At 52.6% G+C, this 23,738-nt stretch overlaps 1 protein-coding gene across 3 annotated transcripts in view; it reads left to right on the top strand.

The window, feature by feature from the left end:
• Positions 1-23,738, top strand: part of PLXNA4 (plexin A4) — a 410,799-nt gene that overhangs the window by 329,508 nt on the left and 57,553 nt on the right. For all 3 annotated transcript variants that reach the window (XM_068972632.1, XM_068972634.1, XM_068972633.1), the window contains 6 exons: positions 5,713-5,809; positions 6,185-6,375; positions 11,402-11,553; positions 14,271-14,388; positions 20,202-20,338; positions 21,601-21,765. In XM_068972632.1, the coding sequence (XP_068828733.1) occupies positions 5,713-5,809; positions 6,185-6,375; positions 11,402-11,553; positions 14,271-14,388; positions 20,202-20,338; positions 21,601-21,765 (860 nt within the window). The remainder of the gene's footprint in view (positions 1-5,712; positions 5,810-6,184; positions 6,376-11,401; positions 11,554-14,270; positions 14,389-20,201; positions 20,339-21,600; positions 21,766-23,738) is intronic.

The raw sequence follows: 23,738 nt of genomic DNA, 5'->3' as shown, positions 1-23,738 counted from the left end.
ACATTTGACCCAGAAGTAGGTTTGCAGGGATTTCAGGCTTTAGAGGAAACAGGCTTGTGTCCTCAGAGAAGCTGCCCCAGGGATCTGGGCCCCAGAGGCGTCAGGATGGAGGACAGAGTCTGTGGCCTCTGAGTCCCTGGGCTTCAGGGCCCTGTGCTAGGCTGAGTCTGTGGAATACAGGAAGCTACCCCAAGTAATAGCCAGGCATGTCGGGGCCAGGTTTCCTCCTCTGTGGTGCCCCCTCTGAGTCCCTAGTGCTGGCTGGTGCCAGTGGGATAAGGAAAGGCACTGCTGACCCCCAGCGTGGGCACCTGCTGGTCTGATGTTGAATTTTGGGAAGCTAAGAAATCACAGGTCACTCAGCTGCTTGTGTGGGAATTTCTCATCCTAGAGCCTGATGCCCCAGGGCATGATGGTCAAATCTGCTTCTGGTCCCCAGAGGCCCCAGTCCACGGAGTCCCACCCAATCAGCCAGCCTCCAGGGTACGCGGGCTCAGGCACCTGCGAATCTGTCTCCAGGAGTTGGAGACACCGGATCCATGGTAGAAGTGTGACACTGGGCCTGGAGGCCTGGAGCCCAAGGCTCTGACGGCCAAGGAGAGGAGGTGACTTCTAAGCTCCTGACCCTCAGGAGTGGGGGAGGGCCTGCGCTGACCTCTGGCCCTCTGGACTTGGGGATCTTCCGGAGGCCTCCCCACCCATGGACAGTATCAGTGCCTCCAAGGCCCTGCTCCCAAAGTAGCCTTTTCCCTCCTGCCTTTTTCACTTCCACACCCTAGTAAGGAAGGTAATGGGAGCATTTGTTTCTCTACCATTTTAAAGTCTTAGAAACTGAGGCAACAGGAGGTGTACCCCACAAGGAGTGAGTTCTAGGAGGGTCCAGGACCTGCTGGAATCATGCCGTTCAGGAAGGCTTATCAGGAACCTCTCTCTTCAGGAGGATCAGTGGGATCCCAGTTGAAACGCCATCTGGGCCAAGGTGGTGCTTACTGTCAAGTGACTTCCTTAAAAAAAAAAAACTGGGGTCATCGGCAGGGGCAAGCCTCCCTTACCATTGTAATAGGAAACACGTTATCATCAGGGCAGGAAGAGACCTGAGTATTCCCTTGATCCTGTGACAGAGGCGGGGAGGGGATCTCCAAAGTCCAGAGAGGGCAGGTGACCTGCCTGAGGTCACACAGCAGGTCATAGCCAGTTTGGAACTTAAACCCAGTCTTGTAACACACCCCTCATCAAAGGTTAGGCCAAAACCAGCAACTGAGCACTTCATAGAAGGGTCTGCTCTGCCTCAGAGAGGATGGTGGAAGAAGAGCCACCGTTGTCTTGTTTCCTAAATGAGCTCTCTGGAATAGGGGCAGGAGGACAGAAGGTTCTAACAGAGAAACCAAGCCCTGCCCCCACACCCCTGGTTTCTGATGGCAGAGACAGGAGGCTGACCAAGAGGTCTCCAGAAGAGGAGAGACGGAAAAGAGAGACATGGGAACATTTTTGCACAGGGTAAGCCCAGGGCTGGTAGGCAGGCAGCTCACTTCCAGCCCACTCTGTGGGGACAGGCCTGGGCCAATCACTGTAGCCCTCGGGGGCCTGTAGGCGGAAAATCAGGGCAGCCCGCGGGCAACAGGGGGAGGAGGGAGCAACTGTGGGTGTTTGAGGCCTCCTTTAGACTATGGCTCCAGAAATGTCAAGTGCTGCTAAGAATAGCGCCCAGTCCCGCCCTGCAGTCACCGGCCATCACGATAGTCAGTGGGCCGCAGAGGGGTGGAGGGCTGGGTGCACTGCAGACGTAAGGCCCAGCTTCCAACCGCCCACGGGGAGCCTCACAACTTCCTGTGGTGCCCCAGTTTACTGCGTGCAAAACAAGGATGGGGAGACTGATGGGGGGTGGAGACATGTTCCCGCTTCCTGCTTTACTGGAACACAGCTGGGAGTGTGTCTGCTGAGCCTCTGAGGTCCTGGAGATGGACGCAACACATATGCGTTTGCATGCGTGCTGAATTGCTTCAGTCATGTCCGGCTCTTTGTGACCCTGGACTGTAGCCCTCTAGGCTCCTCTGTCCATGGGATTCTCCAGACAAGAATACTGGAGTGGGTTGCCATGCCGTCCTCCAGGGGATCTTCCCAACCCAGGGATCGAACCCCTGTCTCCTGTGACTCCTGCATTGGCAGGCAGGTTCTTTACCACTAGCACCACCTGGGAAGCCCTGGCATCTTATGTTGGTGATAGAATTGATAAAACTTTCCACCAAAATATCTCAGACAGGGGAATGGCTGGCGGGAAGAATGTCCAAATTATACAGAGGTCCTCTCTTTGCTTTTAGAAGGTCGGGAAACTGAGGTTCACAGGGAGTGAGTAACGTCATCTGTGAGCTGGGCCACGGTGAGCCAGACCTTGATTGAGACACTTAACCTCCTGGCCCCTGGGAGCCTGAAACACTTTTCCTTCAGCTCTGGGCTTTGTGCAGATTAACTGCCCACTGATTACACAGAGCTATATAAATGCTAACTGGAGTGGAGGTGGGGGGTGTTGGGGGGATGGGAACCAGTGGTCCAGGCTCCCCAGCAGGCTGCTTCCAAAAGGATGTAGGTCAAAGGGGAGGGAGGGCATCTCCAGGAAGCAAAGTGACTTCCCTGGAGACCTAGAGGGTGGTGGGGAACACGGCGGTTAATGATTTCTGTTAATATTTCAGAATTGAGGTCTCAGGAAGGGGAGGAGAAAGAGGAAGCAATGCCCAGACCTTCTGATCCTTAAAGCCTTATAATTTCTATTTACTTCAAAAAGAAAATGTGTGCACATACACACACACACACACACACACACACACACATACACGTCTGAACACGTGAGTGTTCTCATCTGCATATGTCTCCATATGTACTGAGTGTCTGGCACATAAACACTCAATAGGCACTGCTATTATTTCACATGAACATAAACTCAGGGATCACAAGTATGTTCTTACACAGCACCCTTCAGTGTACCCACACAGATTCAAATACACCGTAATATTTGGGTGCCCGTTCTCTGTGACAGGCACTGTACTGCCCAGAGCATCGGACGGTTGTCTCGAGCCCTCCCGACAGTCCCGTGAGGTACGCACTGTGTGTAATTCCTATTTTTCACGTGGAGAACCTGAAACTCAGGTCCTCAGCTGGTCACTGCGGTGTCCCTTCACAGCAGTGCATGTGTGTGCCCATGTATGCTCACAGGCACACACACGTCTGAAAGCAGAGGCGCACAGACCTCTCCTCACGTCCGCACGCATGTGAAGAGATTTGTGCATGCAGACACTCCCGAGCACACATGGGCAGTCGGTCTTGCCTTGCTCTCTGGGGGAATCTCAGGTCCTTCTGCAGAGGGCCCTGAAGGTGTTCTTGGTCATTGGCTAACACACCCGTGGGCCAGACCCAGACCCAGACCTGAGAGGCAGGATCCTGGCTCCGATGTTGATTTAGGCACTGCCAGCATCCTTCCTAGAGGTCTGGGCGGCCTGACACTGGTCCTCACCATCTGTCTCCCACTGGGGTCTCAGAGGAGGGGGATAGGAAGGATGAGGCAGAGGAGCTTGGCCACAGGAGGAAATGAGAAGGGGGTGTCTGGAAAGTGTTCTCTGCCTCCCCGACCCTTGACTCCTCTCCTACACACATCCCCCTTGGCAGGCCTCTGTCTTCCTGCTGCTAGCAGACAGCGAGGAGCAGTGATTCTCTAGATTCTCTAACTTTAGCAGCACCAGGCTCGCTAGAGTGCCTCCCTGGAAGCGCTCCTGTCTCCAGGGACTCCAATCTAGCAGGTCTGGGAAGGGCTCTGGAATCTGCACTTAGTAGACCTCATTCCCCACCCCTGAGGCCCCCATGACTCTGATGAAGGCAGGACTTTTCTTTCTTTCTTTCTTTCTTTTTTTTTTTTTTTAAGAAAACTCAGGGCAACTTGGAATGACCCACCCAGATGCAAAACACTTTACCTCTGGGGAGTTGATTACTGGCCTGCAAGGCAGAAGTCTTATGAGTCATCAGCTGAGTTACAGGATGACCAAAAATATTCTCCAGCATTATTCCTGCAGGAGTAGGAAGCTTTGCTTTATTCTACGGCTCAGCCCAAACTCTGACCCTGGCCCAGGAGTCATCGGTCAAGAGGGAGATTATGCAAGAGTGTGGATGGTGGTATAAACCACCGCCACCAGGGGAGAGACACTGCATGTGGCTCCCTGGCCCAGGCATCATCAGCAAAGAGTTTGCGAAAACCCCTGGTGTGCTGGGGTAGAGCCTGAAGAAGGCTGGACACTCACCCTGCTTGTGATTCTGTATGAGGACAAGGTCACAGCATCCTCATCATGGAGTGCGCTCTGTCACTCAGGAATATAGGACAATTTCCCAGGTTAAGATAACATCTCCTTTAGAAGCCCCCTCGGATAGGCTGCAGAGCAGAGGCCCCCGAGACCTTCTACAGCCTGAGCATTCCGAGTTTCTGCACTGTCCTCCCCTCAGGGAAACAGAGCGTCAGCTGCCTGCCACAATAGCCATGCACATCCCCACGGCCCAGCCCTCCAAACATAAACCGCGTTAAGAGAGACTGCTGGCTCTGCAAACACAACTTCAGACCAAGTGCCCTGGATGGAACTCTTCCAACAAATTGCCCACCCCCAGTGCCTCCTCCGCAGAAAACCTGTTTTAGCTTCAATCTCCCATCCCACCCCCTGTGGTGGGCAGAATCTAGTGGAATAATGAGAAAATCACCAGGTAGGATTAGAAGCACTACCCTGAGCAGGCAGCAAGTTCCTGTGGCCTGCCCTCCTTCTCCAGGGATGGAGAAGGGGATGCTGGCAGAAGGCAGATGAGGGCTGGCATGCTGGGGGCTGTACCTCCCACGTCCCCTCCTCCCCCCTTAGCACCACAGTCCCTTGGGATAGACCCAGTCTGGGGCAGAGGCAGGGACATTAGAGGAGAGCTGGGTGGGGAAACAGGGCCCAGAGGCCTGGGACAGCTCCCCATCCAACAGGCAGCAGCGGGGCTGGGGCCCTCTGCCTGATCTCTGAGCTTCTGGTGTCTTGACCCAGATTTCCAGGTCTGTGCTGTAGGGTGACCTTAGCATTTCCCACCGCACCTCTGAGCTCTCATCCATCCTCTTCTCTGTTTAACCCCCAGCCACTCACCCCTAAAGAGAGCAGCCCCTTCATTTCTTCCCCATTTCCCCCTTCTCTCCCTGCCTGCGAATTGACCAGGCTTGGCCAGTTCCCTGGTAAAGCGCCCACCTACCCTGAACATGTCCTAGAAATGAAAGTTCCCAAATCACATCGAGGGCCTACCAAGACCTAAAGGTCAGAACTCCCCACCTGGGCACCCAGTGAGAAGCCGTCTCTCCTCTCTCACCTAAACATCCAGGGGAAGGTTCAGCTGGCAGGAACAGGCGTCCAGAGAAGGTGGCCAAGACTTCCTGTAGTCTGCTCCATGAACCCACATTCCAAATGTGTGTCCCACCCAGGCCCGGCTCCTCCCCAGCTTAGCTTCTTGACCCTCTGCTCTGATCCCCTGAAACATGCATCCCCACCTTGCTTGCACATGCGTGTATATGTGTGTGCTCGAGAGTGCTTGCACGTGCACACACACACACGCTCACAGTCTTGGTCTGTCCTAAGCCCCATGCACTCTTGTGGACACGCCTCACCCCATAGAAATCTCTATGACCAGCTTTCTCCTTTCTTCCCATCCTGGCCACAGTATTCCTACGAAGGGATGGAGATCAACAACCTGCCGGTGGAGCTGACAGTTGTGTGGAATGGGCACTTCAACATTGACAACCCGGCTCAGAATAAAGGTGCGGAAGGCGGGCCGAGGAGGCGGGCAGGGAGGAGCAGCTCCCATTCAGGGTGGTGCCATTCCGTGCCCACCCTCCACGCCTCCCCAGCACCCCCACTGCCCTGTGACTGCTCCAGTGGGCGGGCAGCTCCTGGGAGTGCAGTGGAGGGAGCAGGGTTAGCAGGGAGCAGCTAGCTAACTGGGCCCCTGCTTATGGGGTAGACTTCACCTCCCAGCCATGTTCTTCTGCCCAAGCCTTTTTTGCGTCCAAAAGGCAGAGGGGACAAGGCTGCCCGTGTCCCATACAGAGGCCAGGACTGCGTTCCCGGTCCACATTCCTGGCTCCCCCCTGCCCTGCCCCCACCTCCAAGCCCCTCTTGCCCTCTGCCTGCAGTTCACCTCTATAAGTGCGGGGCCATGCGTGAGAGCTGCGGGCTGTGCCTCAAGGCAGACCCGGACTTCGAATGCGGCTGGTGCCAGAGCCAAGGGCAGTGCACCCTCCGGCAGCACTGCCCCGTCCACGAGAGCCAGTGGCTGGAGCTGTCGGGCACCAACAGCAAGTGCACGAACCCCCGCATCACAGAGGTGAGCTGTGCTCCTCTGGGCCCTGTCCTGCTCCCCTGCTGGGCCCTGAAAGCCATGCCTGGCATGGTGGCCGGTACCCCAGTGACCATCAGGTGCCCAGCTGGCTGTGGGCAGCCTCTTTTTCCTGCAAATCTGCAGCAGCTCTAGGCTTGGCTCAGAGCCCCTTCCCACATCAGAGGAAGTCGAGAGCTGAGAGGGCACAACTCAGCTGTCCTGTGGCGTCTCCGTGTGCCAGGAAGGACTCGCAGTCCTCAGCTCCCCTTCCTGGTCTCCAGGGGTCTTGGTGATGAGGCCGTGAGGCTTCATCGGTGGCAACTCATTAAGCAGTCAGCCCATGAGCCCAGGCTGCGTGGGTGCCAGGGCATGGCCAGCCCTGGAGAGGCGGAGGTCAGAGCGGAGTGAACACAGGCTTCAGGGTGAACACAGAGTGAGACCTAAGCTGTAAGACGACAGAAACAGACCGGGAGCATGGTGAGGAGGATGGACGGGACACGGGCAGTGCGGCCAGGAGCAGTGATGGGCAGGGCAGAGCTAGAGATGCAGATACTGGGGTCACAGAGATCCCTGTGCCATCAGCTAATCCCAACTAACTGTTGGGTCCCATGGCGCTAATTCATCGTATCTCCAGGCCTCAACTTGCTCACCTGTGCCATGGGTTTAAGCGCCCACTTCCCAGCACAGGGACAGGGATTATATGAGTAAATTCGTACATAGGGATCTCATCACCTTCTTCCTCCTTGTTCTTCATCAGCATTGTTAAAATCATTGTTAAAGTGTGTATCTAAGCCCTTCACTTCCCTGGTGTCTTGACAGCCATACTCCTTCAGGACAACTCCTTAAGGTACCCCCTACCTTGATGGAATCCCTTACTCTTTTTGTAAAATAAGGAAGAGACGTTCCTGTCTCTGTAACAGTACGTTGTCTGATACGTCGACTCCTGACGCCCAGGGTTAAGCACATAATAGGTGCCTCGGTGCTTGGTGCTGATAATGATAATGTCACAGCAGGGACAGAGGGAAGAAGAGGAGAAGGAAGCTCAGTCTGCCCCTCCAGAGTGAGTGGACGCTGGGCATCCAGCGCTGGGTAGGGTCACACACGCCTGCATCTGCTACCCTAGCAATTGTTGCTGCTTGTTTAGTCGCCAAGTCATGTCTGACTCTTTGTGACCCCAGGGACTGTAGCCCACCAGGCTCCTCTGTCCAGGGGATTTCCCAGGCAATAATACTGGAGTGGGTGGCCATTTCCTCCTCCAGGGGATCTTTCCAACCCAGGGATCGAACCCAAATAGCCTGCAGCAGCAGATGGATTCTTTACCACTGAGCCACCAGGGAAGCCCGCAGTTGTAGGCTGAACGTTTGTGTGGTGCTTCGAGTCTGTGAAATAGCTGCCTGTCCTTCACCACATCTGGGCTCACAGCAACCCTGCTGTGTGGTTTCCTAGGGCTGCCACGACCAAGCGCCTTAAACAATAGAAACACATGGTCTCTCCGTTCCAGAGGCTGGACTTTGACATCGAGGTGTTGCGGGGTTGGTTCATTCTACGGGCTGTGAAGGGCAGGGTCTGTTCCAGGCTCCTCTACCCACCTGCCGATGCAGGAGACGCGGTCCAGTCCCTGGGTCGGGAAGGTCCGTGGGGTTGCCAAGACTCGGACGGGGCTCATCCACTAAACAACAACAGCAACGACTCCTTGGCTTGCAGATGGCCGTCTTCTCCCTGTGTCTCTTCACGCCGTCTTTCTTCTATGTGTGTCTCTGTGCAAATCTCTTTTTATGAGGACACCAGTCACGTTGGATTAGAACCCACCGGAATTACCTCCTTTTGACTTGACTACCTCCATACAGACCCTTTCTCCAAAGGTCACAATTCTGAGATGCTGGGATTTAGGAACTTTGACATACAGATTTAGGGGGACACAATGCAACCCATGAATTGGGGGTTATTATCACCCTCTCCTACATAAAAGATCGACACTGAGATCTATTCTGACCAAAGAATAAATCAAAGGAGTCCTAAAAAGCAGGTCTCTTGATTGCTGTCTTCCACCCTACAAAGGCAGAAGAGCATCCACTCATTCCCTGGCTGCTCCCCTCACAAGTGATGCAGGCACAGTAGGGATGTGTAAAACAGGAAGGGTTTGACTCCTGAGTGAGCAGCTCCTCCAGCAAAGCAGCCTCCTGGGCGTGGCCCCCGGGTGTGGGCCTTCCCCCACGTTAGTGCCCCCCACCATGTTCCCCCCTTCACTCTCCACATCCCTGGTTTTCCAGATGTCAAGAGAGCTTCATTCAGTCCTGACTTCAGTCTCCTGCATGAGTCAGAATCTCAACAATAGTTCTCAAACCACGGAACAATACTTATGCATTTTACATACAGAATTATTTGGAAAAGGCAGGCAGGTGGATGCCTCTGGTCCCACCTCTATATGAGGGCCCCTCCTTTCCAGCCACCCTCTACCCTCAGAGCCCATAGCAAGAAACCATCCCCCGGGGCTGCCTCACAGGACTGCTAATGGTGTGTCTGGCGAAAACGATGGGACTTGCTTTCTTCTTGGCCTGAGACCAAGAAAATCACAGGGAGGAGACAGCAAATGAAACAAATCTCCCTGCGACAAAGGCTATTTACTAGCTGCATACTAGTATCGGCCCTCCGGGGATCCGGGGCACCTGAAGATGGAGCCAGAGATAAAACTCCCTTTTGGGGACCACAGGCTGGAGCTGGAATATCATGTTGCTGCTGCTGCCAGGTGCCAGCGGCGCCTTGGGGACTGGCTGGGCAGGCATCTGGGGAGGACAGATGCCCCAACCCACCCCCCTCTCTCTGGCCACCTTCCTCACACAGAAACAAGCCTGTCTCCAAAGAATCTGGTTTTTTTCACTGCAGTGGGAATGTGCGTGTGCAAACCCTTGCCGAATGTACGCTCACTTACTGATTGCACACCTATGCATGTGAGAAGCAGAAGTGTCTTGATCTTTGTAGGTGAACAGCCTAGAAAGCCCAGCAAAGCTATTAATCCTTCCCCATCTCTCACCCTCCTGCCAGGATGAAATCCCTACTTGTAACCCTGGAAGGATAGACAGAGTTGGTGATATTAAGTACCCTATCTGGACTCCTCCAATTGTGATCCTGTTGACACTGACAAAGAGCCAGGCGCTAGTGTTCAGCGGCGCCAAGAACAAGAAATGGGCCCTTCTCTGGTCTGTCAGATGCCAGGAAAGGCTGGCATGGAGTGTCTTCTGCCATTCAGGTCACTGCTGTGTGGGCTCATAATTAAATCATGTGAAGTGTGTGGAGTCCCCACCACAAAGCAGGCCCTTGGTTGTTGAATTCTAACATTCCAATCATGGGTTTTTAGCATCAGTGGTGACGTCTTAGGAGGGAAAGCCAGTCATTTTGGCCAAGTTTATGAGAATAAAGTCTAAATTAAACCCATCTCCTTAGAAACCAAACCAGATAATGACAGAGGAGCTGTGACAAACACTTTTCTAACTCCAGGAAGATGCTTGGATAGTTGGGGTGTTCAATACAATTACAACTCAAAAAATACCTATGGTGCTATCACTAGAAAGTCCATGAGAAGGGAGGCACCACTGTCTGTGCTCTCAGAGACTCAGGATCTGAAAAGGAGGGGGCAGGAGGATGGCAGTGTGAAGAATCAGACACAAACGCTGTGATGAAAAGAGCATTCAGAGGTGTCCTAAAATTTCGGTGGAGAAAGACAGAGAGCGCCTCTGGTGATGGGGAAGTGACTGTTGACAAGGATCTGGAGAGGTGGGTGGATGCCATTGTGTGGAGGGCTGTGGGTTGATAGGAGACTTGTTCATTTTCATTGAGAATGGAACTAACACAAGCAGTAGTGCAGCAGCTGCTAAGTGGCTTCAGTTGTGTCCGATTCTTTGCGACCCTATAGACTGTAGCCCGCCAGGCTCCTCTGTCCATGGGATTCTCTAGGCAAGAATACTGGAGTGGGTTGCCATGCCCTTCTCCAGGGGATCTTTCCCGACCCAGAGATCAAACCTGCATCTCTTATGTCTCCTCATTGGCAGGTGGGTTCTTTACCACTCAGTTCAGTTCAGTTCAGTCTCTCAGTCGTGTCCGACTCTTTGCGACCCCATGAACCGCAGCACGCCAGGCCTCCCTGTCCATCACCAACTCCTGGAGTTTACTCAAACTCATGTCCGTCAAGTTGGTGATGCCTTCCAGCCATCTCATCCTCTGTCGTCCCTTTCTCCTCCTGCCCCCAATCCCTCCCAGCATCAGGGTCTTTTCCAATGAGTCAACTCTTTGCATGAGGTGGCCAAAGTATTGGAGTTTCAGCTTCAGCATCAATGAACACCCAAGACTGATCTCCTTCAGAATGGACTGGTTGGATCTCCTTGCAGTCCAAGGGACTCTCAAGAGTCTTCTCTAACACCACAGTTCAAAAGCCATCAATTCTTTGGTGCTCAGCTTTCTTCACAGTTCGGCTCTCACATCTATACATGACCACTGGAAAAACCAGAGCCTTGACTAGATGGATCTTTGTTGGCAAAGTAATGTCTTTGCTTTTGAATATGCTATCTAGGTTGGTCATAACTTTTCTTCCAAGGAGTAAGCGTCTTTTAATTTTTAATTTCATGGCTGAAGTCACCTTCTGCAGTGATTTTGGAGCCCCCCAAAATAAAGTCTGACACTGTTTCCACTGTTTCCCCATCTACTAGTACCACCAAATAAATGCTGGTAGGCTTTAATTCCGATTTTCTATGAATTACCCAGTAACATTGCAGATCACATTCTATCTCTTCTTCTGTGAAACAGGAAGAGGAACAAGGGGCTTTGAACCCTGCTCCTAAAACCATACACCCAGACTACTCTTCCAGAAGCTCCTGCCCATTCACAGATCCAGACCCGGGTGCCCTTGTGGACTTGAACTCAACTCAAGGAATTGGGTGGAGGGAATGGGGTGAAGAAGGGGAAGAGCCTCTTCCTGTGTCATCAGCAAGGGGGGTGATGCTTTGTCTTGGTATCAGATTATTGTGCTTCCTCCTTCCAGATAATCCCAGTGACAGGCCCCCGGGAAGGGGGCACCAAGGTCACCATCCGAGGGGAGAACCTGGGCCTGGAATTCCGGGACATCGCCTCCCACGTCAAGGTGGCGGGCGTGGAGTGTAGCCCTTTGGTGGATGGCTACATCCCTGCCGAACAGTAAGTGGAGGCCTTCAGAGACATGGGGAGGGCAGGGATGAGAAGTCCATATAAATAGATGACTGACGCTGACATCTTCCCTGGTCAACAGCAGAGGCTCTTAGAGCTTATGGACAGAAAAGGAGAATGTCCCTCACCTTCCAGAGTGTGTGTGGTGGGGACTCCTACAACGCCCCAGCTCCTGAACTAGCCACCTGCCACACTGGGGGGAAGTCCAGAAAGGGAAAGGGGAGATGGCAGGGAGAGAAGGGGAAAATGATCGTTAGCTCTTTGGGGGTGTGGAGATGAGTAGGAGCAAGATGGATCAAAATCAAAATCTGTAGTAGTAAGAGTTCAGTTCCTCCCCTTGACTCCCTCTGATGTCTCTAAGTCCTCAGTCTTGTCCACTATCAGTTATGAAAAAAGCTAGTCCTATATGACCATCTATGGAGGCTGAGAATGGACCTCCACACACACCTTCATGTCTGTGGGGACTTGGATTGTTTTCCTCCAGCAAAATCTGCTGGTCCACAGAGAGGGCCATTAGACGCATGATCTTGACCACGGCCTTGACCTCTAACCTACCTGGCAAGGGAGGTTTATGAATCATGTATTGCCTTGTAAATAAGTAAAGACAATTTTCCAGCCCAGCAAACACAGACATGAAATAAATGTTCACCAGCACAGTAGAATCTATATTCTACACCCCCTATACTGCCCCTCCCAGAGTGAAACCTTGCCACTTGTCACTGTGTGCATAAGTTCTTAACTCTTTGCAAGGTCTCACTTAGGTAGGTGAGTGCATTTACACTGTGTTGGCTAAGTCTTCTTGCCTGGGAAGTCCCATGAATGGAGGAGCGTGGCAGCCTGCAGTCCATGGGGTCACAAAAGAGTCGTACGTGACTTAGTGACTAAACAACAAAAATAACAAAGGGAAGCAAAACTCATTCAATTAGTGGTTCATCTTCAACACCTGGAAAAAGTATGATATCAGATCTTTATTTCACATTATACACCAAAATCAATTCTAGATGGATTGAGAAGTTAAGGGTAAAATATAAAACTATAAAAGGATTAGAACAAAATGCAGGTGAGAATTTATTTGATTTCAAGAAAGGGAAGGTGTTCCAGGTATGACTGCAAAAGAAAAAATATAAAGGAAAATATTAGGAGATTTGAGTACGTAATACTTAAAACTTGTGCACCAAAACCACGGTGTGCAAAGTAGAAATATGAATGATGAACCGAGAATACGGTTCTACCCTGTTACAGTATGCTTTTTCTTAACATATGAAGAGGTGCTATAGATGAAAGGCAATTCTCACAAAATTAGCAAAGAGTGTGCCTGTGCGATTCACAAGACAAAGAACCAAAGTCATATAAAAAACGTTTAATAGCAGTAGTAACCAGTGGAATGCAAATTAAAACAGTGGGGACAATTTTTAAAAGTTAATACCCAGTTCAAGTGAGAGGCATGAGAAATAGCACATTCATACATTCATGTCAGGAGGGTAAATTGGGACGGCCTTCCTGGAAGGCAATTTGGAAATGTAGGTCAAATGTCTTTAGCCTGGCCATAATACTTCTAGAACTTTCCCCAAATAAACAGGATGCACAAATATTTGCAAGAATGTGTATTTTGGCCTAATTTATAACAGTGAAATTGTAGAAGCAATTTCTTTGTCTAAAAATAGGGAATTAATTTAATAAATTATTGCATATACCTAGAACAGTAAACTACACAGCATTAAATTTGATGCTGTAGGAGGATCATGACCAGGCATATACACAAGTTTTACTAAGTGAGAACACAGGTTACCAAGCAGAAAACAGAGTTTATAATTAGTTTGGTGAAAGAAAAGTAAGACTGGAAACATAAACACCAAGATGTTCACAGCAGATATTTCAGGGGATGCAATAGGGGTGCATATATATATATGGCAGGTGATTTTTTTCCCTTTTTTTTTTTAACCTACCATGTATTAATTATGTAATTGGGACAGAAAAGCATATATTTTTCTATGCCTCAGTTCTTCATTTATAAAATGGAGATTATTTGTATTATATATTTGCATAGATCTAGAGAAAGTTCTGCACAGGATTTTGAGACAGATTAGTGAAGAAAGGCATGTTTGCTTTTTACTTTTGTACTGTTTTCAAGGGTATGAACCATTCTGGGAGTGAAACAATAACAACTTTTTAAAGGGGGAGACGTTCAGACTCTCCCTTACCCCTTCCGCTCCCAGATGGACTGGGAGCAGAAACCACTGCCGGGGGCAGTCCATGCCTTGGGAGCAAAGAGCTCCGAGGCGAGGACTTGAAAACCTTGGGTCTGCTCTGAGGTCCCTACTGATGGCTGGGTGCCCTTGGGTAAGTCACTTCACCTCTCTAGGTTGCCATCTATATTGCCTAAGCTGTTTGGCTGAAACTTTCCCTGCACTCTAATTTACTACTGAGAGGACAACTCATGAATTGGGGACTGAGTGTCTGGGGTCCTCTCCAAGGCACCTCATTTTTCCAAGGGCCCCCAAGGAGACCCCTGTAGATCACACTTCATTTCCTGAGAACCAGGGAGGAGCCCTTGCCACAGGAATCAGTGTCTTTCGCCTCCTCCTCCCCTGCCCATTTTGAGATGGCACTGCAGAGAAGGAGGCCCAGGTAGGCATGGGGCCCACGGATCACGGCAGGGAGGCCTGTGACCTCCTTGTGATCCATGGGCCCGTCTTCTTCCCCTGCAGGATCGTGTGTGAGATGGGGGAGGCCAAGCCCAGCCAGCACGCCGGCTTCGTGGAGATCTGTGTGGCCGTGTGTCGGCCTGAGTTCATGGCCAGGTCCTCGCAGCTGTATTACTTCATGGTGAGTCCTGACCACCAGCGGCCTGGCTGGGCGAGCGCTGGCCACCGGCCTCTTTACCGTGATTGCTGGGCCCTTCTGGATCTCTATGGGCAAACCCAGGCCAAGGTCTTGGGAGTCCCATCCTGCAGTGCCTGAGAGTTGGGGAGCCCTGGGTTCACATCCTGACCCTGAGGGGCTGGGCTGGGCTCCAGGGAAGTGGCTTTGACTCTTGGGCCCCAGTGTCCCCTTCTGGCTGAGTGTCAGCCTGACCTGGTGGGTGAGGGTGTGGGCTGTGCATGGGAACTCTTGGGATTTGAACCCTGGCTCTGCCACTTAATAACTGGGTGAGCTTGGGCAAGTGGTTTACCTTTCTGTGCCTCAGTGTCTCCATCTGTAAAATGGGGATGATGATAACAGCAACTCCCCCACGGTGTTGTTGCGAAGATTAAATAGAATAGGTTGATCACTTCTAGCATCGCTGCCGTGCTGACTTCTAGTACTGCCTCCTTGCCTACTGGGCCCTGCCCTTTCCCTGTGTGCTGGCAGCCTGCCCCTTCCATCCATCATCCCCTCTCACCAGCATCCCGGTCCTCAACCTTCTCCACCCCAGCTTCTCACCCGCATCTCGTCCACACTCCACCTGCCTCCTCCCACAGTCTTATCCCCGCCCGCCCCAACACCCTTCCCCACATCTCCCTCTCCATCCCACAGCTTCCGCAGACCCCACCATTGCCCTCACACTCCCTCCAGTCCGGACCCTCCCCAGACCCTGAAAAGGCTGCCGACCAGCCCTGGCCAGGGATTCTGCAGGCAGGGGACCAGCCCCTGCCACACACGCGGTGTCATTTACAAAACTATTACCATCCAGTTAACTTCTCAGGTTAATGACAGATGTGATGAGATCATTTCCTCGTGACTCTCAGCTGCTTTTGGAAGTGGAAGCCTGAAATGATGGATTTTACGTCTGGGCATTAAATGCCCTGAAATATGTCATGGGAGCCCATTTTTCTCCTTCCTTCCTTCCTTCTTCCCTCTTCTTTCAACTGCCTTCCTTCTCTTCCTTCTTCCTCCCTCCAGCTGACAACCTCGTATCACCTTGCACAGTACCTCTCCCAGGGTTATTTGATAAATACTTGCTTAGTTGGTTGAATGCTTTAATTTGATGGGCCTGGCTTGCAGGTGATACAATGATGAATCAGACCCCATGCAACCCCTCCCTCACACAGCCCCCAGTCCAGAAGGGGAGAGGAGATGAAGGACTCCCCAGGAGAGATGTACATCAGGTGCCCCTCCCTGCCTGCAGCTTGGTCTCTCCATCTCTCCACTCTGCTCTTTGAAAACCAACCAACCTTGTGAACACTGCTGACACTGAACCCACACCCAAGAACTCATGGAGAAGAACACACACGTCACGGACTTCGTGGATGTGTAGTTTTACCTATTCGTTTAGCATTTGTACCCACACCTCGTTCTGAAAGGGTTTGAGGGAATTTTCAAGTTAAACCCAATACACTTTAAGACAACTAGTGATACATGCATATATATATTTATATAAATGTATGTAATATACATGGGCTTCCCAGGGGGTGGCCAGTGGTAAAGAACCCTCCTGCCAAATCAGGCAATGTTAAGATATTCAGATTCGATCCCTGGGTGGGGAAGATCCCCTGGAGGAGGGCATGGGGACCCACTCCAGTATTCTTGCCTGGAGAATCCTTCAGAGGAGCCCGGCAGGCTACAGTCCATGGGGGTCTCAACAAGTTGGACATGACTGAAGTGACTTAGCACTCACGCACGCATATAATATATATACATGTATGTACACAGACACTGTCATTCCAGCAGAGCTGAGATGAGAAGCAGAGAGAGGCCGAGCCAGAGAGAGTCAGTGGCAATGCTCCCCACATGTCTGAGAGGCGTGGCATGGGCAGCAATGCTTGGGCATGAAACCTGGCTCTCGATTACCTGGCAGCTGTGGTGAAAGGGAGGACACCGCTGCAGGGCCAAAGCAAGCGCTGGGCTTCCTTGGCCATTCAGAGAGCTGGAACGGTGTTCATCCCGTGGTCTCTTGGCAGAGACCAAGTGAACGGTACCAGGAACGGCCGCAGCCTCACGAGGCTGATGTTTGCTTTGTGCCTCAGCTGTCTCTGGTATGTTTCCAGCCAGGCTTCTCAAAGGCCATTGTCCCCGGATGTCCTGCCATCAACTCCCATACCCATGGGAGGGTACACCCGCTGTCAGCTCCTGTAAACAGTGTGTCCCCCTCACTTGCCCATTCCTGTCACCCGGGCCCACCACCTCGGTGGCCTCGTGACTCAGCATCCCCTGACATCTGATGTCAGTCCCTCCATCACCATGTCCTGGAGTCTGACTCTCCCCATTCCTGTGCCATTACACTGGCCCCCTTAAATCCCCGCCATTGGCCTGAGCCCGTTCTAATCCAGCCACACGGGGGGATACCATTTTCATCATGTCAGCCCCCAGCTCCAGGAGAGCCCAGGGAGCCCACTTCCTCTAGACTTCGTCCAAGTTCCTCGGTCTGCTCTGCCCACATATCCAATCCTTCCTCAAGCCTTTGAGTGGCCCGACTTCCTTCCCTTCTCAGTCTCCTTCTTCCGCTGTTCCTTCTGCGCTGTCTGCTCTTGGGCTTAACTCCTAGAACCTGTCCTGGCAGGAGACATTCAAAAGCCTCTTCCTTCTGCTCTCAGGGAAGGTCAGTCTTGGCAGCATGATCATTTCTACCCTGGAGCAGGATATGGTTGGATGTAGAGTATTGAGGGAAGCCTTCATGGAAGGAGCCAGAAGGAAAGGCAGGATCTGTCTAAGACAGAATACAGCTTTCCATACGGATCTCGCGTAGTGGGAGGCTGTTCCTGGCATAAGGTGTGACGTGGAAGGGCACCAAAAGATGGGAGCAGAAGGGAGCCAGGAGGCAGGGGTCGATGGGAGAGGAAGGGCTAGGAAGATGTGAGGTGTGGCCACAAGGCAAAAATGCACTGGTCCAAGGGGTCTTGGGAACACAGACGTGGGTCACTTTTCTATTTGATGAACTATCCTGTGGATACACAACCTCTTGGGAAGAGCTTCAGGAAGGGGGAATGGTGCTAGGGTCCTCAGCCTCCACCTATAGCCCAGGTTGCATTTAAAGATCTGGTCGTTGAGTGCCTCCATACAACTGCCAGCAACAGAGCTTCTAGGAGTTCATGGTGGGAATGAGGAGCAAAAGTTCCCCAGCTGTGAGTCACAGCAAGGAGGCAGCAAGGACAGAATGCTCCTCCATCACGTTCCCCTTCTCGCAGCACCTCAGAGCCTTCATTGTCTTCCCACCCTGCTAGGCAGCTTACCGGGGGCACTCTTGGGACCTCCCACAGAAGCCCTCCTGATTCAGCTGGGGAGCCCCTTTCTGGCTCCTCTGGGGAGTAGGGGTACTTCTCAGGGCCTGGTGATGCTGGGGAGCGCCCCCACCCAGCGCCAGTTCAGTTCAGTCGCTCAGTCGTGTCTGACTCTTTGCAACCCCATGGACTGCGGCACGCCAGGCTTCCCTGTCCATCACCATCTCCTGGAGCTGGCTTAAACTCATGTCCAACAAGTCGGTGATACGATCCAACCATCTCATCCTCTGTCGCCCCCTTCTCCTCCTACCTGCAATCTTTCCCAGCATCGGGGTCTTTTCCAATGAGTCGGTTCTTCGCATCAGGCGGCCAAAGTATTGGAGTTTTAGCTTCAGCATCAGTCCTTACAGTGAATATTCAGGACTGATTTCCTTTAGGATGGGCTGGTTGGATCTCCTTGCTGTCCAAGGGACTCTCACAAGTCTTCTCCAACACCACAGTTTGAAAGCATCAATTCTTCAGCGCTCAGCTTTCTTTATATTCCAACTCTCACATCCATACATGACTACTGGAAAAACCATAGCTTTGACAGATGAACCTTTGTTGGCAAAGTAATGCAAGTTCAGGCCAAAGTTTGGGTCTGCCTCAGTTTCCCTCCACAAATTAAGCCAGGCTCTGATGCGTGGGTTTATTCACCCCAAACCATGATACCAAGGCCAACAGACCCCAAGTCAGCACTCTCGGGCTTGTTACCAGTTCCATCCCTAGAGATCTCTGTGAAGGATGGGAGCCAGGGGAGGAGGTGGCAAAAAATACCAACTTTGATGCAGACCCACTGAGAAATATTTGTGAAGCAAGCCTTGCATAATGAATAGTTTCTCACCATTTTTAAACACCTGCCCCTATCGCCCTCTCCTGGGCCCCTGGAATAATTCCGGGCCCTGTTAACCCCACACAGAAATGCCACTGCAAAGCCAGGATTACTCACCTCTACCCCTTCTACCCATCAGGCTGTCAGAAAATCTGTTTTCTGTTTCACTTGGCCCCTACCCCTAAGTCACTCACTCACACCCCCTTTCCTCTCTGGGGAGGTCAGCGGGAGCCACCTTTGAAAGCTCTCCCATTACACACTGCAGGACAAAGGCACCATCGGTGAGAGGTTAGAGCCAGAAAATTGTCAGGCGCTTCTGAGAAAACCTTTTTTTTTTTCATTCTTTGTAATCAGAGAGGTTAAGTGACGCGCCAGGTCACACAGCGCGATCTAGGCAAAGCTGAGAAAGGAAGGCTCTTTCCGAAGCTTCTTCCCATCTTTGCGCGGATCTCAGGGTGAGCCAGCATCAGAGCCAGCATCAGAGGATAAGCCTTTCCTGGGCTTGGTGGGTGCCACGGGGCTGCCAGGTTCGAGATCAGCAGGGACCGGGTGAGCGGGCCCGCCAACGCGCCCGCGCAATGGTACTCGTGTGTCCCGGCGCTTCCCCGCCCGTGTGCCCAGAGACAGCCGAGGCGCGCCCCTGTCAGGCCGCCGGGCTGCGGGCTTCGCTTAACACTTCTCCTCCCCTTGTGTTATCGATCGAGGTCTCTCCGAGCTGGCCTGCCCGCTTCGAGGAGCTGAGTGGGTTCAACTTTTGGTGCTGAATTCTTTAAGGGAGTAGAGAAGGGAGAAATCTTCATTTAAATGCAGATACAGGCTTCTCACCTGGGACTAAGGAAAGTTTTTTCCATTAAAATGCTAATGAAAGAACAAACTGAAACTCCAAAGCCTCAGCTCACAGAGCCGTCCCCCGCCCCCTCCCCACCCCACCCCCAGTCCGACTCTTCACTCCGTCCCTTGACCTTTCTTTGCTTCTTCTGCTGGGTTTCCGTGGAACTCACACATCCTGTGGCCCTGGCTTCTGGGAGCTTTCAGCAGCTCTGTGTGAGAGGCCTGTGGACGGGGCGACTCACCTTCTTGAAAGCAACCCATGCTGTAGACTGGCCCGGGGGTGAACTCCAGCCCCGGAGTCGTGTCTCAGGCCGCTGCTTCACTCTGCTGCTGCCAAGTCGCGTCAGTCGTGTCCGACTCTGCGACCCCATAAACGGCAGCCCACCAGGCTGCCTGTCCCTGGGATTCTCCAGGCAAGAACACTGGAGTGGGTTGCCATTTCCTTCTCCAATGCGTGAAAGTGAAGTCGCTCAGTGGAGTCCGACTCTTAGCGACCCCATGGACTGCAGCCCACCAGGCTCCTCCATCCATGGGATTTGCCAGGCAAGAACACTATGACCTTGGAAATTTAACATCTCTGACTCTTGTCTTTAAGATGGGCAATGATGCCTACCTTGTAGAATTGATAGAGCGATTAAGTGTATATATATATATATATATATACATATACATGTGAAGGGCATATGTACCTGCTTGCTGGGAGGCTTCCATGACTAAGGATTCTGGAAGGCGGCTCCAGGATGGGGTGCTGCCTTGGGCCTGCCCAGAAGCATCCTCAGGCCAGATCCTTTCCTGCACAGACGCTGACTCTCTCAGACCTGAAGCCTAGCCGGGGGCCCAGGTCCGGAGGCACACAGGTGACCATCACGGGCACCAACCTGAACGCGGGCAGCAACGTGGTGGTGATGTTCGGCAAGCAGCCCTGCCTCTTCCACAGGTAACTCACCTCAGGGCCAGCTCCAGGGATCCTGGCGCAGAGGGTGGGCGGGGCTGACTCCAGCTGGCCTTTTGGAGGTGCTTCTTCCTTCCTGAGAAAGTGACCATTCTCTCTGAGAGGAGACTTTATGGGCATGCTTGGCTGTGGCTCATTCCGGGGACCTGCCAGGGATCCCTACCCTGGATGGACCTGTCGTGCTGTCTCCTACCATTTAGCCTGGGTGCCCCATACCACGTGCTGTGCAGGACCCTAGGGTTCCATAGGACAGGGTTTGGAATCTAGGGTTATCTGCCCCCTGGGTTAGCTCTGGGCAGCTACTGCAGAGCCAGCCAGGACTGCTAAAACCTGGCCGAGGGTCACAGAACCTCCAAAGGCAACCGACTTTCTTTTCCTTCCTCTGGTTCCAGTGTCCAGTCCCAGGAGGACACACCTTCCAGGAACCGGGAGCCAGGAACCTGGGGTGGGGTGAGGGTTGGGAAGGAGGCGGGAGGTGAGAGGTACATCTAATCCATAGCTAGAAGAGGTGTGGTTGGCAGGAAGCTCTGCAGAGAGAGATTGTCCTCTGCAGAGAGAGATCGTCCTGGGAGAGCGCTATACTGAGGGCCTGATCTGAATCAGGCCAGGCCAGACCTTGCCTGAGTGTTCCAGAAAACATGGCTCTGACACTTGTTAAAATGGTAAGAAAGAGCTTGTTCAGGACTGCTGCAATAGGTGTCAGGACTATCGCAATGGGGCTAGAGATCAGACTTCAAATACAGCAGACAGCTGGGGATTTATAGCCAAGGAGCAGTGAGGGAGGCTGAGGATGGAAAATTACTAAGAGGAAACAAGGTTAAGAGGATTCTTGCTAAACCGACTTAACAAGACTCTTGCTGAAGGCAGTCAAGGTGATCAGGTATCAAGAGTGAGGGAGATAGAAGCTGCCCAGATATCAGGGGTACTTAGATATCAGGGTGGGGTGGGGGATTCTTACTAAATTGAGTTAGCAGGATTCTTGCTAAAAATGGGAGTAGGCAAGTGGAAGGCAGGGCCCCAGAAAGCAGCCTAGTCAAAAAAGCAGGCTCCGAGGAACCTGTCTATAGTTGGGTCAAGGACAGAGTCTTGATCAGTAGATCTCAGATTAGTAGTGTCCAGGGCAGCGCTCACCCACTGCCCCCAAGGAGTCTGATGAAGAGGGAGGGGTGCAGGAGGGCCCTGACCCCAGACCGCGGTCCTGCCCGACACCCAGGATCCCAGCTCCCTGTCTCCCCTCCTCCCTCCAGGCGCTCTCCATCCTACATCGTCTGCAACACAACGTCCTCAGATGAGGTGCTGGAAATGAAGGTGACGGTGCAGGTGGACAGGGCCAAGATCCACCAGGACCTGTTCTTCCAGTACGTGGAGGATCCCACCATCGTGCGGATCGAGCCCGAGTGGAGCATCGTCAGGTAGGGGCTGCCCCGACCTCGGATTTCCCTCCTTGAGTCTCAGAATCCTAGGAGATGGACTGGGCATGGTGTGGGTCAGACGTTCCGGCAGGGGTTCCCTCTTTCTACTGAGAACGCCTCTGAGCGGGACCCGGCCCTGGAGGCCAAACTCTGGCCAGCAGGAGCTTACAGTCCCCGATTTGAGGATTGGTGGGCAACTGGGAAAATGGTGAGCGCTCTGGATTCTGAATCCAACGATCCGAGTTCAAATCTTGGTGGGAATTTTGGGCTTCCCAGGTGGCGCTAGTGCTAAAGAACCTGCTTGCTGATGCAAAAAACATAAGGGATGCAAGTTCGATCCCTGGGTAGGGAAGATCCCCTGGAGAAGGGAATGGCAACCCACTCCAGTATTCTTGGCTGGAGAATCCCATGGACAGAGAAGCCTGGAAGACTACAGTCCAAAGAGTTGCACAGAATCAGACATGACTGAAGCGACCTAGCACACACGTATGCACGGGCAACTAGGAGGCTGGACGGGGCTGCTGAGGGCATCCTGACGGCATGGATGCTCCCTGGTGATCATTGGGAAATGTTTGTATCAATGCCTGGGTAGGGGGGCAGGGTGGGAAGTAGACTTAGGGTTAGAAGGACTAAGTGTGACTCAGCTCCACTGCTTAGCAGACAAGGGACCTTAAAGATTAGCTAGCTTCCCTGGATCCAAGGTTTCTCATAGGACCCCGAGAGGATCATGTGAGCAACAAACACACAGTGCGGTTCCTGGCTCCCCTCCCCTCCCCTTCCCTCCCCTCCCCTCCCCTCCTCCCCTCCTCCCCTCCCCCCCATCCTCAGCCCACCCCACTGGCCACTTCAGCTCTAGAGGCTGTCTGGGGTCAGGAGACTGGGCAAAGCATAAAGATGTGGTCTCCACAAGCCGAGAGGGGTCAGTAACGACTCCAGTCCTGAAAACAGTCTTTTAAACAGGGTCAGTAGACTCTAGCCCAGGGGCCAAATCTGGCTGTCTGCCTGATTTCATAAATAAAGTTTTATTGGAACACGGCCATACTCATCCGTATATGTTTTGTCTCTGGCTGCTTGCTCACCACAGCAGTGGAACTGAGTAATTACGACAGATCATATGGCCCCAAAGAGCCTGAAAGATTTACGCTCTGGCCCTTTACGGGAAGTTTACCACCTGGCCTTACACACTCAGACGAAAGGCAGCCTTTGGGAGCCTTTGTTGTCCTCAACAGTTACTCTCTCTAAGGCCCAGGCCTTACAAGCTTTAACTGTAACTGGAAAGCAGATAAATATAAGACACAGAGAGGGGCAAAGAACCTGTAAAAACTATTCCAGGATTTGCCCCCAGGGCCTGGTGAGTCCAGGAAGTTGGCACGGCCCCCTATTCTTAGACAAACTCTATGGTTCTCCAAGGCATTCACAGCCTGGTTTAATTCAGCTCTTCCTCATGTCGCTGTCACAGAAATAGAGGTGTTGGTCTTTCCGGCACTTGGCAGTCACCCCCAGTCACCCTCACATCGAGTGGAAGGCTGGAGGTGCGTTCTGAGTGGTTGGGGCTCCCCATCCCATTGCCAGCATCTCAGTGGCACTGAGGGTAGGACAGTGGCATCCAGGTTTCCAATGCAAAGCTACCCAAAGACAAATCCTGTGATCTCTCCTATCGGCAATCCTCCAGCTGACCGCTGCCCAGGCTGCAAGAGCCCTGGAATGTTTCATATTTACATTCTTACAGGAGGTTCCTGAGTGTCCAAGCCTCAGCCTTTCCCAGGTCCCAGCCAGCTGAAGCCTCTAAGGTGGAAATTTGTAGTGTGATTGTCCCGTGCTTAGACTTTGGAGGGTCTGGTAGAAGACGGTCTGGAGCAAGGCCAGTGTGAAGAAAGTTCCCTGAGACTGGGAAGAGCAGGGGAAGAGACCCCGGGGGGCTACAGAGAATCAGCTGGCTCAGGTCAGGAGGCTGGGGCAGGGGGCAGCAGGGG

This window comes from Capricornis sumatraensis, chromosome 5 (assembly GCF_032405125.1).
Source record: "Capricornis sumatraensis isolate serow.1 chromosome 5, serow.2, whole genome shotgun sequence".
Classification (NCBI taxonomy): domain Eukaryota; kingdom Metazoa; phylum Chordata; class Mammalia; order Artiodactyla; family Bovidae; genus Capricornis; species Capricornis sumatraensis.
This window is presented reverse-complemented; position numbering and strand designations above follow the sequence as displayed.